General features: G+C 35.6%; 1 protein-coding gene across 2 annotated transcripts in view; it reads left to right on the top strand.

The window, feature by feature from the left end:
- LOC107167932 (uncharacterized) overlaps nucleotides 1-16,513 on the top strand; it is a 166,709-nt gene that overhangs the window by 94,992 nt on the left and 55,204 nt on the right. The window contains exon 1 of one of the 2 annotated variants that reach the window (XM_089223809.1): nucleotides 11,543-11,569. The exons of the other annotated variant lie outside the window; for it this stretch is intronic. Within the exon in view, the coding sequence (XP_089079935.1) occupies nucleotides 11,560-11,569 (10 nt within the window). The 5' untranslated portion in view covers nucleotides 11,543-11,559. Of the gene's footprint in view, nucleotides 1-11,542; nucleotides 11,570-16,513 lie in introns of those variants that run through there. 2 annotated transcript variants of the gene reach the window in all.

Below are 16,513 nucleotides of genomic sequence, written 5' to 3' on the forward strand. Positions count from 1 at the left end.
ATAAATATTAGGATATATTAGGATATATTATTTTATATTTAATGGCACAAAAAAACAAAGAAATTCCAAACAATCATTTATATACCATCGCTATTTCTATTCAACGCATTCTCAATCGACACATTATGCCAAAACACCGGACATTTTATCCTTTATATACTATATTAAGTATTTGGATATTTCCTGTTTTAAATTCTCGTATTCAGCCAATATGTCATCCCTCCGAACAGATTTTTATATTACGTGAGACTTGACAAGGCTGCAGGTTCGTTTCCTGTATTTAAAGGAAGTGATGACTCTTCCACCCGTATCCGAATTCAAGACCCTAAATACCGGAATACATCGTACATCCACTCCAAAACGCCAGACCTGTCTATTATCACAGCAGCACCTAACAAAATGAAATGGATTAAAAGCTTAAATTATAAATAAAAAGTTAGTTTCATAAAATGTGATCGAACCAAATGAGCGTTTATTATATTTAGGATAAGTTGAAAAATATTTAAACTATATGCATAATACATTATCATTTTTAGATAATTATTTATGTCCAATGTCCATGGAGGTAAAATCGTTCACTACTAAAAATACTATATAAATGATAAGTTATTGTATCATGCGATTGTATCATATGATTGAGCATACACATTAGGCCATTAGGGCCATTAACAAATATAGAAAATAAGATTATTATAAAAATAACTTAATCCTAATCACATTGAAAAATATCTTAGAACGATTTTCGACTAGTTACACGTGACGGTGGATTATTGAGTAATAAATCAAATGAAGTTGTTCTTAAGATGATTTATAAATAACTGCTTTATTAATTAGATCATACGTTACTTAAAGCTGTATAGTTTTTACATTTTTCTATTTTATTTACCTCAACGTGTACACTGTACATGTTTGAACACATTATTTTAACAAAATATACCTAAAATTATTACTTTTCTCAATTTTCATCCATTTGAAATAATTTTATATTAATTAAACTGAAATCATAAACGAAAAAACCAGAAAATCGATTTGACACATAGTATACTCGTACATTCTAATCTACTTCGTATTGCAATAAATGTATTAAATTTTAATTCACTGCTTAAATGAATCATGTATAAGAAACAACGGTTCTGAGAAAATGAGACAGGTGGATCAGCATCTATTTCTAGGGTCCTATTTTTATCTTGTATTTCATCTATATTATCAGTATCAAGTACAGTAGAATGATGAAAAAAGGTTTGTAAACTGTGATATAAATATATTTATATATATATATATATATAATATATATGATAATATGGTCTAAAATTAGAAAATATTATACAGTGTGATCGCGATTTAAGGTAACATTAATATGTCAGGTGGATGATGACCTTGTATTGTAATCGGGTTTTTGGGAGATGATAGAAAGTACTTAATACATATTTTAAGATAAATTTCAAATTTTTAACACTATTGGCGTGCATATGCACAATTCAACTTACATTTTTTTAAATGGAAACGTTATTTTTTTTCTACATATTTGAATACTATATTTTACAAAGGTGGGCATTAACTATTTAAAAAGTTAAAGTTAAGTTAAAAAGTTAATTTTTTTTAACTTTTTAACTTAACTAGTTAGTTTGTTTTCTAATTAACTTATGAACTTAACTAGTTTAATTTACAGTTGAAATAACTTAGCTTTTCTCAGTTGATTTAAAAAATAAATAAGTTAATAAGTTAAAATAGTTAAAAATAGTTAAATTTAATAAATAATAAAAAAGTAAAAGAGTATACAGTGTACATTATGATACAAGTTAAATCAAATTGATTTATAATTTATAAATTAGAAACTAGAAAGACACATTCACTCTTTATGTGATTTACTTGATAATTAAAAAAAAAAATAGATTAACTTTTTTTAAACTGAGTTAAGTTAATTTTATTTTCTTTATTAACTTTTAACTTATCGAGTTAAATTTATAATTTGTTAACTGTTAACTTTTAACTTATCGATCTTGTGTCCTCTTAACTTAACTTAACTTGAGTTAATTATTTTCATTAACTTGCCCACCTTTGATATTTTATTTTATTTTTGTATCAAAAGTTTTTTTCTATTTACAAAACTGACCAAGTTAGAGTAAGTCAAAATGTGGATTTATAAATAATACGTGTTTAATGCAATTTTCGTTTACGACCACTGGAAATAATAACATAAGTGCCAAATAAATGTTTATTTTACTTTATCTGTTTATAAATAATAATTTATCAATACTGTTGGTCACTACAATGAGTATGTGATGATTTTTGTTTAGTAATCTGCTGTAATCAAATCAATGCGGCAACTTCTACTGAATTTTTGAGATGACTGGAATCATGTTTAGAACATAATGGCAAAAACTTCGAACAATTCATACAATAAATAAATAAATTTCATTTTAAGTTAAATTAACTTAACTTGCATGCATTTATTACTATTATCATTATGAGCATTTTGTTATACATTTAATTAATACAGTCGATGAAATATCTTACGCTAAAAATAATGTTTAATTATTTCACACTTATTTTATTATTTGATTATTATTATTATCTGACTATCTTATCGTTATTAGAGCTATTGTAAAATAAAACAAAATTCCACTATAAAAATAGTTAAAATTGTAATCCTATTACAACAGATTACTAAACAAAAATCATCACATACTCGATATACTCATTTTAGTGACAAACAGTATAAATAAATTATTATTTGTAAACAGATAAAGTAAATTAAACATTTATTTGGCACTTATATTATTATTTCCAGTGGTTATAAATGAAAATTGCATTAAACACGTATTAGGTATGTAAAAATCCAAATTTTGATTTAATCTAACTTAGTCAATATAGTAAGTAGAAAAAACTTTTGATACAAAAAATGTTTAAAAATAATTTATCCGAATATGTAGAAAAAAATTGTGTTTCCATTGAAAAAATATTAGTTGTGTTGCGCATACGCACAACAATAGTGTTAAAAATTTAAAATTTATCTGAAAATATATATTGAAGTACTCCCTATCCACCTCCCACTTGCAAGACAAGGTCATCCACCTGACATATTTAGTGTTACCTTTAATCGTGACCACACTATATGTATATTTAACAGAAGATAATAAGTAACTTATCGGTAAAAACTTCAAAGTTCTCACGATTTATATTTTTAGAATTACAATGTACTTAAAGGTGCTTAATTAAATTTGATTGAAAATAAATCAGTGTTATTCATTTGGATATTTGATATTATTAACATTTGAACTTCAAACGCTTATAAATATTATGATGATTTATATCCAATATGTTATATTTGTATATACAAAAATTCATTCTTACTCCACTCACAACCTAAAACCTTTAACGTTAAATATTTGAAAATATTATGTTTTTGGTTTTTCACACGATAAAATACTATTTGAAACTCAATTTTATGAATATTTAATTGCATGGTATTAAATTATTCATAACGTTTAAAATGCTAAGTATCTGTTGCATACTACAAGGTAATCTGAACATTTAATTTCAAATCCTTTTTTATTATTCAAAACCATCCAATAAAACCAATTTAAATAGATTTACATCGTTTCACGCATTAAATTTAATAACCCCTCAATAGCAGTGAACTTTTTTTTATAATTTTAACAACAATTCTAGAAATCCTCTAAAATATAGTTTATTTCCATTAACTAAAAAAAAATCACGATTAAATAACGATTCTCGAGTCACTAAAATAGTTTATATATTTTATATATTAATGTTTTACAATTTCATATTATTTATATAAAATTATAAAGGTACAATTGAGCCGTAATATTTCATAATAAAGATACTCATTAAAAATGAACAAAACTAAATTCAAAAATTTTATCCAATTATTTACAAGTAATTATACACAGTTGAGTTGTGTATGCCGATCCGTAAGGACGTACACCGCAGCGGGTCGTTCCGTTATCGCAGCTATTCCTGTCGTCGTGTGCGCGCGCGCATATCCGACATATCCTGTAGAAGCAAACTTAGCAACGGAAGTCTATCGACAGCCACGATAGATTTCCGATAGCAGTCACGCTCCCGTATCCGATCCGCTAAGCCAACTTCGAAGTTAGCGTTTTTTTGCGGTACCCCGCTTTTCACGGTTTTTCGTGGATATCTCGGCCGGAGGTGGTCTGAGAGCTTCGGGAAGAAAATTTTGCCCCCCTAACGTACCCCTAGCATCTTTAGGGATACCGGACCTGACCCCGCAAACCCGGACCCCCTATCCCCCCCAGGAGCGGAGATAGAGGCACCCCAAATCCGCGGCTCTGGACCTCGAATCCAAAGGAGAAGTGAAGCCGCCTACCTCACCGCGCCGGGGCCCGGCCCCTGGCGACGCCACGCTTCAACCAGACTTCGAAACCGACCACTCCTATCAGACACTGGCCGCTTCGCACAAAATGTCTGAGCTGAATCCGACCGATGAACCCTTAGTCAAGAAAATGAAGATCACAACGTCCCCAAAGTCCTCAGTAACCTCTCAGGGCAATTCGGAGCAGACCCAAACCGCCTGGTTGCAGGATCTTTGGTCGACACTCAAGGGAGTCACGGCACATCTTATGCATGTACACAGGGATGCCAGGTTGATTAATGATCGCACGACGGATGATGTTCTGTTGGGCGCAATGGAGAGGATTCTCAATAATAATAACGAGGCGTTTGAATGCTTAAATTCATTACTCAACAGGGATGGGGTACTGCTTAACGCGCCCGTTTTTAGCGCTCCCCCGACCGCCGACAAGTCCGCTGTATCTACATCCGACGCCTCCACGGACATGATCCTGACCCCGGGCTACTGGGATAGTGATGCGGTCATTGAGTCCAAAGCAGCCTCGGCACGCAGGTCTAGGAAACCGAAGGTGGTAGGCGAACAGGTCGCCCGGGAGGCCGAAACCGACGCTATGGAAACGGACGGTGAAGAGTGGTCGAAAGTCGTCGGCAGACGATCTAGGCAAGGGAGAAAAACGACGGCTGCTGCAACCCCACATGCCACGGGGCTCCGCCAGCGCCCGTCAGCTTACTCCAAGAAACCACCGGCGATCCTAATCCAAAATGCGGCCGGGAAGTCCTACCGGGACACCATTCTGGCAGTGCGGAATTGCGGGCTGACCAGGGAGGAGATAGGCACCAGCGTCACGATGAGGCAGACACGGGACGGATGTCTCCTCCTGGAGCTACCAAAAGGAAGCAGTTCAACAAAAGCAGCCAAGACAATCGCTTCGGCCATGTCAAGCAAGCTCGGCGACTCCGTCGGCAAGGTGATCCAGCTCGGGGTCCAGGTGGAAGTCGAAGTGTTGGACATCGACGCAGCCGCCACCGCCTCGGAAGTACTGGAGGCACTTCGCAATGCGATTCCCGGACAGGACGATCCGGCAGTTATGATCGATAGGGACGTAGTCAGTGACGTCAGGATATGGGGCACCCGATCCGGACAGCAGATAGCGACGGCGAAAATGCCCAGTAGCATTGCCGCCAGCATCGCTAGGGTCCCGATCGGGTGGACCATGTGCCGCGTCCGGCCAAGAACGCTGCCACCGGAGAGGTGTTTCAGATGTCAGGCCTTCGGTCACAACTCCAGATCTTGCACCGCGGAGGACAGGACGGGCGCCTGCTGGAGGTGCGGCGTGGTAGGCCACTCAATGAGGGACTGCGCCGAGGGTGACGACCGTTGTGTGGCCTGTGAAACCGCTGGTCTGCCGAGGGTCGCGCACAAACCAGGCTCCGGGGCGTGCGCCGCTAGAAGACAGTCGGGAGTAGCCAAGATCTCAGATGATTAACTTCCTGCAGATTAATCTGAACGCAAATTGGGCTGCGGAACAGCTTATGGCACAGACGGCGGAAGAGATCAGGGCTGACATCCTTATCGTGTCTGAGCCGGCCACCCCCTATGGCCATGAGGACCGGTGGTGCTTCAGCACGGATCGCAAGGCTGCTGTGGGAACATCACTGCGCTCAGAGCTCAGTCATGACGGTCGGGGCTCCGGCAGCGGGTTCGCCTGGCTGTCGCTCCGGGGGTTGACTGTCTTCAGCTGTTACTGCAGGCCCGGGGCCTCGCTGCCGGAGTATCGACTGTTCCTGGGCGACCTTGAGGCGGCGATCCGTGCTAGAGGGGACTCAGCGATCGTTCTGGCCGGTGACTTCAACGCCTGGAGCGTGGAGTGGGGTTCAAGAACCAACAACCCCAGGGGCGCGCCGCTGTCTGATCTCGCCACAAGTCTGGGGCTTACCCTGGCCAACTCGGGCACCTCTCCTACCTTCGTGAGAGGGGCGGCCACATCAATCATAGATCTCACGTTCTATCGAGGTGTGGATCTCATGGACTGGCAGGTACCCGACCTGGAGACATTGAGCGACCACAACTACGTCTGTTTCAACACGGCCGACCTAACCCAGGCCCCGGTCCGTGCCGTTATACCCGCTTACGTTGCCCCGGGCTGGTCTACCAAGAAGCTCGACCCAGACGCTCTGTGTCGTCATCTGAGCACCACGCACCTAGGAGCTACCATCGGTGCCGCTGGTGCTGAGGCAGCGCTGTCTTCGGCTGAATCACTGGACGTGTTTCTGTTCGGCGCCTGTGAAGCTTCCATGCCCAGGAAGAGAAAGGGCCCTCAGGGCAGGCGGCCGGTGTTCTGGTGGTCGGATAAGATCGCCGATCTGCGGCGCCAGTCCCTTGCACTCCGTAGGCGATACCAAGCCTGTATCAGACGCGCCAGCCAGCCTGGAGTACATGAAGCTAGGCTTTCCTATATTGCCGTCAAGAGGGAGCTCCGTATAGCCATCCGGGAGGCGAAAAACAAGTGCTGGGCTGACTTGTGCGCCCAGGTTGACACCGACCCCTGGGGCAGACCCTATAAGCTCGTGATGAAGAAGCTCGGCGGCCAGAACCCGACTGCGAGCTCCAAGGGTAGGGAGGCCGTCATCGCCGACGCTCTGTTCCCGGCGGCCCCCGTCACGGATTGGGGTTTGGCTCCGTCCCCAGCGGTGCACAACATCTTCCAGGCATTCGATCCGGTCCTGAACACACTCGAGTTCACCAGGGTCATTCCAGCTTTCAGGCCGGAAGAGCTTAGTAGAGCAGTCCAGAGGCTCGCACCGGGCAAGGCGGCCGGTCCTTCGGGGATCCCTAACGAGATCCTCAGGGCCGTCGCGCTTGCCCAGCCCTGCGCAGTCCTCCACGTCTTCAACGATTGCCTCAACGCGTTGACGTTCCCACCACGTTGGAAGAGGGCACGGCTAGTGCTACTTCGTAAGGGCCCGGACAAACCTCCGGACGTCCCGTCGAGCTACAAGCCGATCTGTATGTTGGACGCCCCGGGGAAGCTGCTCGAGAGGCTCCTTCTTCAGAGGCTAGAAGAACACCTGGACGCTCACGGGGGACGGAGAAGAGCCCCGAACCAGTTCGGCTTCAGGAGGGGAGTTAGCACGGAGTCAGCAATCGGCACGGTTCTCAGCATCGCCGCCCAGGCGGCCACCACCCCGAGAAGGAAGAGCCTCTGCGTTCTGGTGACGCTGGACGTCAGGAACGCCTTCAACTCTCTGGGCTGGCTGGTCATTGACGCAGCTCTGAGGGGCATTAACACCCCGGAGTACTTGGTAGAGATGCTCCGGTCCTGGCTGGCTGACAGAACACTACTGACTGGCGAAGAAATGGCTGAGAGACCAGTGACCTGCGGAGTGCCGCAGGGTTCCGTCCTTGGCCCCACCTTGTGGAATGTCGCCTACGACTCCCTCCTGAAGATGGAAACGCCGCCCGGGGTGCAGCTCGTTGGCTTCGCGGACGACCTCGCGGTTGTGGGTACGGCCGTGACCGGACAGCAGCTCGAAGATGCAATAAATCCCACACTGACGGCCATAGACGACTGGATGCGGAGCAGGGGCCTAGAGCTGGCTCATCAGAAGAGCGAGGCGGTGGTGCTTTCCCGGAGGCGGGCGTTTGTCCCTCCGCGTTTGACGGTCGGCGGCCACCTTATCCCATTGCGGAATGAGATCAGGTACCTCGGTGTCATCCTGGACAAGCGTCTGACCTTTGCTGCACACTCTAGTACCGTCGCTGCGAAGGCGGCCCGTTCGGCTGCTGCGCTATCCAGGCTTATGCCCAACATAGGCGGATCGGCTCAGTGGAAGAGGAGGCTGCTCGCGTCTGTTGTGGAAAGCCAGTTGCTGTACGCTGCTCCCGTCTGGATCTCTTCCGTTACAGAAGTCGCCAGAACTAGGGCGATCTTGATCCGTCCGCAGAGGACCGCCGCCTTGAGGGTAATCCGGTCCTACCGCACCGTGTCGGACGAGGCCGCACTGGTTTTGGCCTGTATGCCGCCCGTTGATCTGCTTGGACTGGAGAGACAGTACATCGGATTCCGACTGCGCGCCGCAACGGAGCCCGGCGAACAACGGCCTTCTAAGGCGGCCGTGAAACGTGAGGCAAGAAGAATCACGATCGTCGCCTGGCAGGCGAGATGGCAGGCTACCCCGAAGGCGGCCTGGACGCGCCGCGTCATCCCTGACCTGGCAAGATGGCTTGGAAGGACTGTCCCGTGGGTGCCTCTGACGTTCCACATGACACAGGCACTCACGGGCCATGGCTGCTTTGAATGGTACCTCCATCGCATGAACAGGGCCGCCAGCCCTCGCTGCTGGCAGTGTTCGGGCGAGTCAGACACCGTTGAACACACTCTGTTCGACTGCCCTCATTGGGACGGCTTTCGCGAAGCCCTGAGTGCCAGGATTGACCATCGACCGAGCACTGACGACGTTCCGGACATCATTTGTGGACCGGCGTTTGAGCTCCTGCCGGCGGACGCTCACGGGAAGGATGCGATCCTAAGAGAAGCCGAAGAGCGGTTCAGGCTGTTCTACGGCATGGTGGAAAACATCCTTTCAGCCAAGGAAGAGGAAGAACGGGTGCGACAGGCCGTGAACCGACATAATTCACCGTAGTTAAACCGTTGTAATTTATTATATAGCCCAATTGTTCATGTAATAGCAGCGAGTGGGGGATTGGCCCGCCGCTGCTAATTGTCGTATGTTTTTGTTTTGAACAATAAACGATGGGGGCTGGAGGAGAAGTACTGGCACCATAGTTCCTCCTCCAGTCCTCGATACCATAAGGAAAAAAAAAAAAAAAAAAAAAAAAGTCATTATACACAAATATGATTTAAAAACATTAATAAGTATAAGTATATAAGTTCTACAAATACTTTTCCTATTTTTAATCATGGTAATATTTTACTTATTATTCAAAATGTATCAATGCCTATATTTTGAATAAGGATTAATTTAAAATTTATAATTGTTTAAGAACGTTCAAAGGTTTTTAGTTTTACAATAACGATGGTAGTAAATTTAAAATTATTAAATACGATTTAATGTAGTTTCTTGAATCAAAGAAGATAAACATTTTTAATTGTTATGTAATACAATAGTGCTAACTATTGGTATAAGGTAGGTTACCTACCCACGTCTTAAATACTTAGTTATATCTCCATTTAGTAATTTTACCATGCAGTCATTTAAATTTTACTAAAATTATGAGGACGATACATGATAACTAATGTTTTTTTTTTCATTTTTATGAGGTAGCATTTGAATACATAATTTAAAAATTCACACACTTTCTAAACATTTAGATAACAAAATTTACAGAATATAAAAATTTTAATCTTCACCGAAAAAATTAAGAAATATTCCATAGGATATCCTGGAATTTCTATAGACGTCATTCCAAAAGTACCTATTTATATTTTATGTAAAAATATCATTACACATTTTGATGACTGTAAGACATTATACACAAATCTAATATTACTATGAAACATTTTATTTTACATTCGAAAGTTATTGAATATTATTATTTTTTTATCAAATTTACTTAAAAACATTCTGAATAATCTACCCACTAAAATGGTCTTTTTTGGTAAAATGATTTCATGTGTTTTTTACAAGTTATACGAATTAATTTTAACGGAAATGGATATCCATGCAATAACTGTTTACTTTAAGCCTTACAGTCTATTCACAAAGCTGCATATTATGTTTATTATCAACCGTATCTGTTTTTGATTTCCAATGAATATAAAAATCAAGTTTTTATGTACAGCATCTGGTGTTTACAAGAAATAAAACGCCAAGAGTTTGCAAACAGACTGTTTATGTTAGTTTGTCCAATATAACTCGTGAGGTGTAAGTGTGAAGTGTGTTAGTATGGTCACAAAAAGTTTTATCGGTCATACAGAATATTATCCACTATGCCGACCGATACAAAAGTTTGTAACCCATTCTTTAACACATAAATCATAATCATTGATGATTAAACCAACAATAATGCTTTTGAAAAATGTCATTATTAACTAATTTATTAGTGCTGGACTGATGACTATATCATGATTTTCTATGCAGTATACACATTACACACGATATAATTATTGGTGTGAAATATTTTTGATTTACATAATGTTATTATTATTATTATTATTTTGTTTTTTTGTTCAACAAAGGATTTTCTACAAAGCTTTTTACGTGCATTACATTAACGCCATCATCAATCATGAAATATAATTCTTATTAAATATTTTCACGCTGACGATAATATTTGTATTATATTTATAAATAATTATTTTATGTTATTGCCATTAATATTTTTTTCCAAATGGTAGCTGTTTATTGACATGGCCTTCTGAAGTTTTCGGATATTAACATAACTCTCTGTTTAAATGTAATAAAAACATTAAATTGTTCTAAATTGATATATATATATATATATATATCTCTAATGTAGGTACTGGACAGATACGAAAAAATCGATATTGTTCGTAAAAAAAGGGTCTATCTATACGTGATTTAAACTTTGTCGTTTCTGTCGTTTATACTTCATTTAGTCACATTATTTGTATGAATAAATTCTCATCGTCTCACTGTGTCATCTGCAGTTGTACCGGCTGTTTCATTGACAATATTTATTTATATTTACAATAATTCCAATGTAAAACAGGACATACAATGAAATTATATTTGTAAACACAGCTTGAAAGTATTTTATCGTAAATGTTATATTTTAAATAGGAAGTTGCATTATAAATCGCCGTAAATAGTAAAAATGCTGTAATACCTGTATTGTTATAGTGATTTCGATTTGTTTTGAAATTGATTTACTGGTTTTTGTTACTGCTTTGAATTTAATTTGTATCTCGTTCTTTACCGCTTGTGTATAAAGTCTTTATAATTTGCGGCAACTAATGATTTTTTTCAACAGCAAAACAATACTTTCGTTCTGTTTTTACTCATTACATAAAATATTTATGATATATATAAAACGCAAAAAAATTTTGTCATGCAGATGATTTATTCTTACTTGTATATATCTATGATATGTTTTATTTTTGTTTGTATAATATAAAAGATAAATGTGACTACGTAAGCACTATAATGTCGATTTTCAATCTGTATTTTATCTTATGGAAGTATTCCGTGAAACTTTTGAATTCCGTTGTTTCTAGGGCAAGTTATGTATGATGGTCGATGGAACGCAGTAAGTCTTTAAGCTTTGTAATTTTTTTTCACAGTTTCATCATTTGATTTTCCATGTATTAATGGTTGTATTATATTATGTTATTCTGTATGTATTTTTAATATGCATGGCAATACAATAATGTCTAATGAATGAAAAAAAGACTAAAATACAAGTTTCTACATAAGTACTATTATTATACCTTGCATTAACACTTAATACGATTTCGAAACATATCTCAGCATAAGTACATACAACAATAATAAAAAAGAACAACTTAATACAATTATATATTGGCTATTCATAATATAGTATAAACGTGAAGCACGGGTATTTTTAATTACTTACTATGGTTATCAATTTACACTTTTTAAAAATTCTATCTCGATGGTATATAGTAAGTGCCTATAAAAATAGTAAATTTGTAACTTTTAAAAATGTCATGATATTACTTAACAGTTAAAATTTTAGAAATACAAGTTTTGATGCAATAGTTAATTATAAAATGTAAAAATATATTAATGTACATAGAAATTAATCAATTTGTATTTTTCATTATATTGCATATACCATACATTTCAATCATATTAAATGTATTGCACAACGAAGATACCTTCACCTCCTTAATTAAATTTTTAATTCAATCACTTTGCTAGAAAATTAGCTAAATAATCAGTAAAACGTTTTAAATATTTGCTTTTACAGTAGAGCAATAATAATAATAATAGTACGCTTAAGTGGAAATGGAAAACAAATAGTAGGTACCTACTGTATGAAGTACAATATTATTTTTTAATGGACACAATATATATATCTACCTCATAACAATCTGAATTTACATAATATTTTATCATGTAATTTGATTAAAAAATAGTCATGATATTGTATATTTTAAGTAAAATCAATAATTGTATGTGTGGGATTGTATAGTTTAATATTTAAAATTAACAATTTTTTTCAACAATAATGTAAGTATGTAAATTAATATTTTAGTAATTAAATATAGTGTACATCATAAAGTATTTCATTTTGTTTTTATTCATAGGTGGCTACATACTATGATTATTAATAAAACTTAAATTTAAAAAAATTTACACGAATTGGCTCTCGAAAAAAGCTGAATAATTCAAAACCGAAAAAACAGTGATTATTATTTTTGTTTATAAGAGATGTAATAGGTGCACGTAACAAAAGCTGGTTTCAAGTTATAAAATGACGATACCTGCAGTTATGAGGCGTAATATAAATCCATATGCTTATATTTTTATAATATGATTAATATATTATTTTAATTGTCACTTGAATACATATTATATAACTTTGTAATTAATTACCTACTTAGGTAATACAAACTAAGAACTTACAATAATACTGAACAAATAAATGAATTCTGTAACAGTAAATTGTGTTCAAATTTAATGAAAAGCTGCTAACAGAGAACTATTTGAACGAACAAATATATACCAATTTTTTATTTTATACATTTTTTTTCATACCTATTCGTATACCTATTAGATTACTGTTTAATGAATTCACATAATGCATATACTCAGTATTAAATACTTATCCCTAGAATTATTATAAAAAGCGTTTTAGGAAATAATTGACTTTAACGATGATACCGCTTTCATCTAAAACAAGCACAATCAATGTCAAAGATAAAATGTTTTCTGAAAAATGTTTTAATTCCTTTGTCATCACTCGTAACCCACTCATATAATTTTTTTAAAACATGTATTTACATTTTATTTTGCTCATTTTTCAGTAATAGTTTAGTATAACCATTTTTCGTAACGTTTAAAAATAATAACATAAAACAAACGTTTTACACGTAATTAAATATTAAGTAAGTATTACGTTCGCAGTGTTTTCTGGAATGAAATAATTACAAAAACAATATTGGTACAATTGTTTAATATGATTGATTTTTGAAATATCGGCACCGACCATACAATTGGTTGGTAACGAAATGTACATGAATAATAACATTATGTGTGTGCAGTCTTTAATTATTTTTATACAGAAATTATAGTTGCTTGGTTGATTTTTATTTTGCTTTAATTGATGTAAGATGTAACACAAAAACACTTTAATAGTTATTAGTAATTACAAATTCACAAATTAAATTTACTTTTAACTTTTTATGTGATTACTAAGCAATTTTGAAAGTTTACATCTCAGAAGATTGGATACAATATAACGACCTACTATACTAGACAAATAAATGCTCAAACAGCATTTACCAGCTTTTAAACTTATTAATAGTACTCGTATATAATATCTTAAAGCGTTTAACAAGTCATTATTCGATGTGAAGTATTATAGGCGATGCGAAGTGATTTCTACGAATTCAAGTACCTGGCTTTACGAAAATGATACTAGTTCAAAAACTTTCTTTATCACATTTGAAAATGTATAGTTCCAGTTGCTGTAAAATTTAAATTGATTGTATATATTTCAAAGGATATAACTTTTGTAATTTAAATGAAGCATGTTTTTTTTTCTTGAAAAATCACGCGCTCCTCAGAAATCGTTGCGTACTTTATTTCTATAAAACGCTTTTGTAACGAGTTGGACGCCATTTTATTTTAGGCCACTTACTAGATATACAGATTTTTAAAGCTTGAGGTCATATCAGTTATTGTAATTTTTTAGCATATTTTATTTATTTTTTATTCTGATCTGTTAATATAATAATATAAATGATAACAATCTCAACCATCGCATTAAACACATTAAATATATTATATTATTATACTACTAATATGTGTTCCTCGGTCACTGAATCCTGAAGGAATGGACAATATTTCAATTAAATGTATTTTGAATATGTTCAAAATACAAAATAAATAATAGATTATTCAAAATGTTTCCCGTTTAAATTTTGGCGCTCAGTTACTAAATATTAACGAGCTAAACATTCGTATTGTCATCATAAACTTTACTGTAACCAGTTGGTATACCGTAAAATATAGATTATAAACGTTATAGTTTCGATTATCTTTGTCACGTTTTTATATAAAAACGACCAACGAGGATTAGTGATACAGTATTTGAAAAAAATGTATATCTAAAGAGATCAATGTTTTTGAAATTACGAGTAGTAATTAATTGCCTATTTAACTTTACAAGTATTTATATGTTTACCATGAAACATGAAAATTAGCTCATCCTGTACATTGTTGCTTGTGAAATGTGGACACCCATGAGTTTAACCCTTCATTAACTTTGTAAAATGTAAACTGCACAAGTTTTTAACACAGTTATTTAAGTTTTCCTGATTAAATATAAAATTCACGTTTAAAAAAGTATCAAATCATAATAACTATTTCATTTTATCCGATGATAACAATATTATATTAAGAACATAAACAAGGTATTTCATGTGTCACTATATTTAACATTGATATGTTTGAAAATAAAAATAAGTAATACAAAATAACCAATGACTCGATAGATCTAATTAAATCTATTGATTACATTTTTTTTTTAATCAGTTAAAAGTTGAGGATTTACAATTTGTCCGTTTTGGGTCTTTGATTTTATTTAGTAGAAAGTTGTAAAACTCGACTTAGTCCGGAAAAAAATTAACAAATATAAAATACTATTCTATTAAGAAGTGTTTCAGTTTTAGTCCATCAAAGTTTAAGTGTATTTTAGATCACTGGCAATTCGAAGTCAGTGTACCCATAACTCTGTAAAATAATTAGACCTAAAGAATCAATAACAAGCCGTGTATTGGATTTAGTACTTAATTTTAAATTAATATAAATTACTCTCTTAACTTTTCTTCTACCTTTAAAAATAATCTATGAGATTTTCATCGACATAAATCAAGTAGTTTTTTTTTAATGTATATGCTTTAAACATACATTTGGTTAAAAAATATAGTTTTTTTAGTCGAAGCCGTGTAAGCGAGAAAATTTGATGCATAACCTCTTCTGCCCGAGTAACCAATGGCAATATTTTGAAGAAAAAAAACAATAATTTCTACTACATATCACTATTATAATCTACAAAACATTTGTAAATAAAAAGAAAATATCAATAAAACTTCCACCGATAATCTCCAAAGAGATTTTGTGAGGATCTTTCTAATGGACTTTTTTTCCTTAGACAAACTGAAATAACCCAAAAACTTCTCATACACATTTTTACTCTAAAAAGTCAATTTATTCAAAAAAAATATTCACTGAACAATATACAGTTCAAAAGAGGTTCTCACTTGAAAAACAGATCTACGTATCTCCATAGGACACTCTTTGAATAGAACAAAAAATCTCAAGAATTTGAAAAAATGGTTACTAACTACTATATTTAAAAATTCAAATCAGAGATTATAAAAACAATTATTATTAAAAGCATATAAAGTATTTATCAACATTTATATATTTTTTTTTTAAGCAAAAACTTGCAATAATCTTAAACTTAAAAAGTATTTCATATTTACTCAATGTAATTTATATTTGAAGTACACAAAGTGATGTAATTTACTCATTCTTGTCGCATATCAAAGAATTATATGATTAATTTGTTTGATGGTTAGAATTATCACATAAAAATTGCTTTTGCAATAATCAATTGAACGTAATAGAAAAATTTGTTTCAAAACAAATAATTTACTTCGAGTCAAACTACTAAATTGTTTACAAGTTATACGTATATTTAAAAATTGTTCTCGTCAAAATAACATTATGGTTCTCGTTACTTTTTACTCACCATATTGTGCAAGATAATATTTAGATAATTCGTTTTAAAAGATAAAGACAGCACCTACAAACACCAATATATTTATGCATTCTATAGAGTTCAGACCAACAGACGTATTTTTTTTTTAAATTTATCTGTTAGATCTATATAAGTAAATACATTTTGTATTATACAGTACACTTTAGAATCAGATTACTACATTATGTATGTATGTATGTATGTATGTATATATTGTATTGTATTCGTTGCGTCTCT

This window comes from Diuraphis noxia, unplaced genomic scaffold (assembly GCF_037042655.1).
Source record: "Diuraphis noxia isolate RWA-SAM2 unplaced genomic scaffold, SU_Dnox_SAM2 contig0003, whole genome shotgun sequence".
Taxonomy (NCBI): Eukaryota; Metazoa; Arthropoda; class Insecta; order Hemiptera; family Aphididae; genus Diuraphis; species Diuraphis noxia.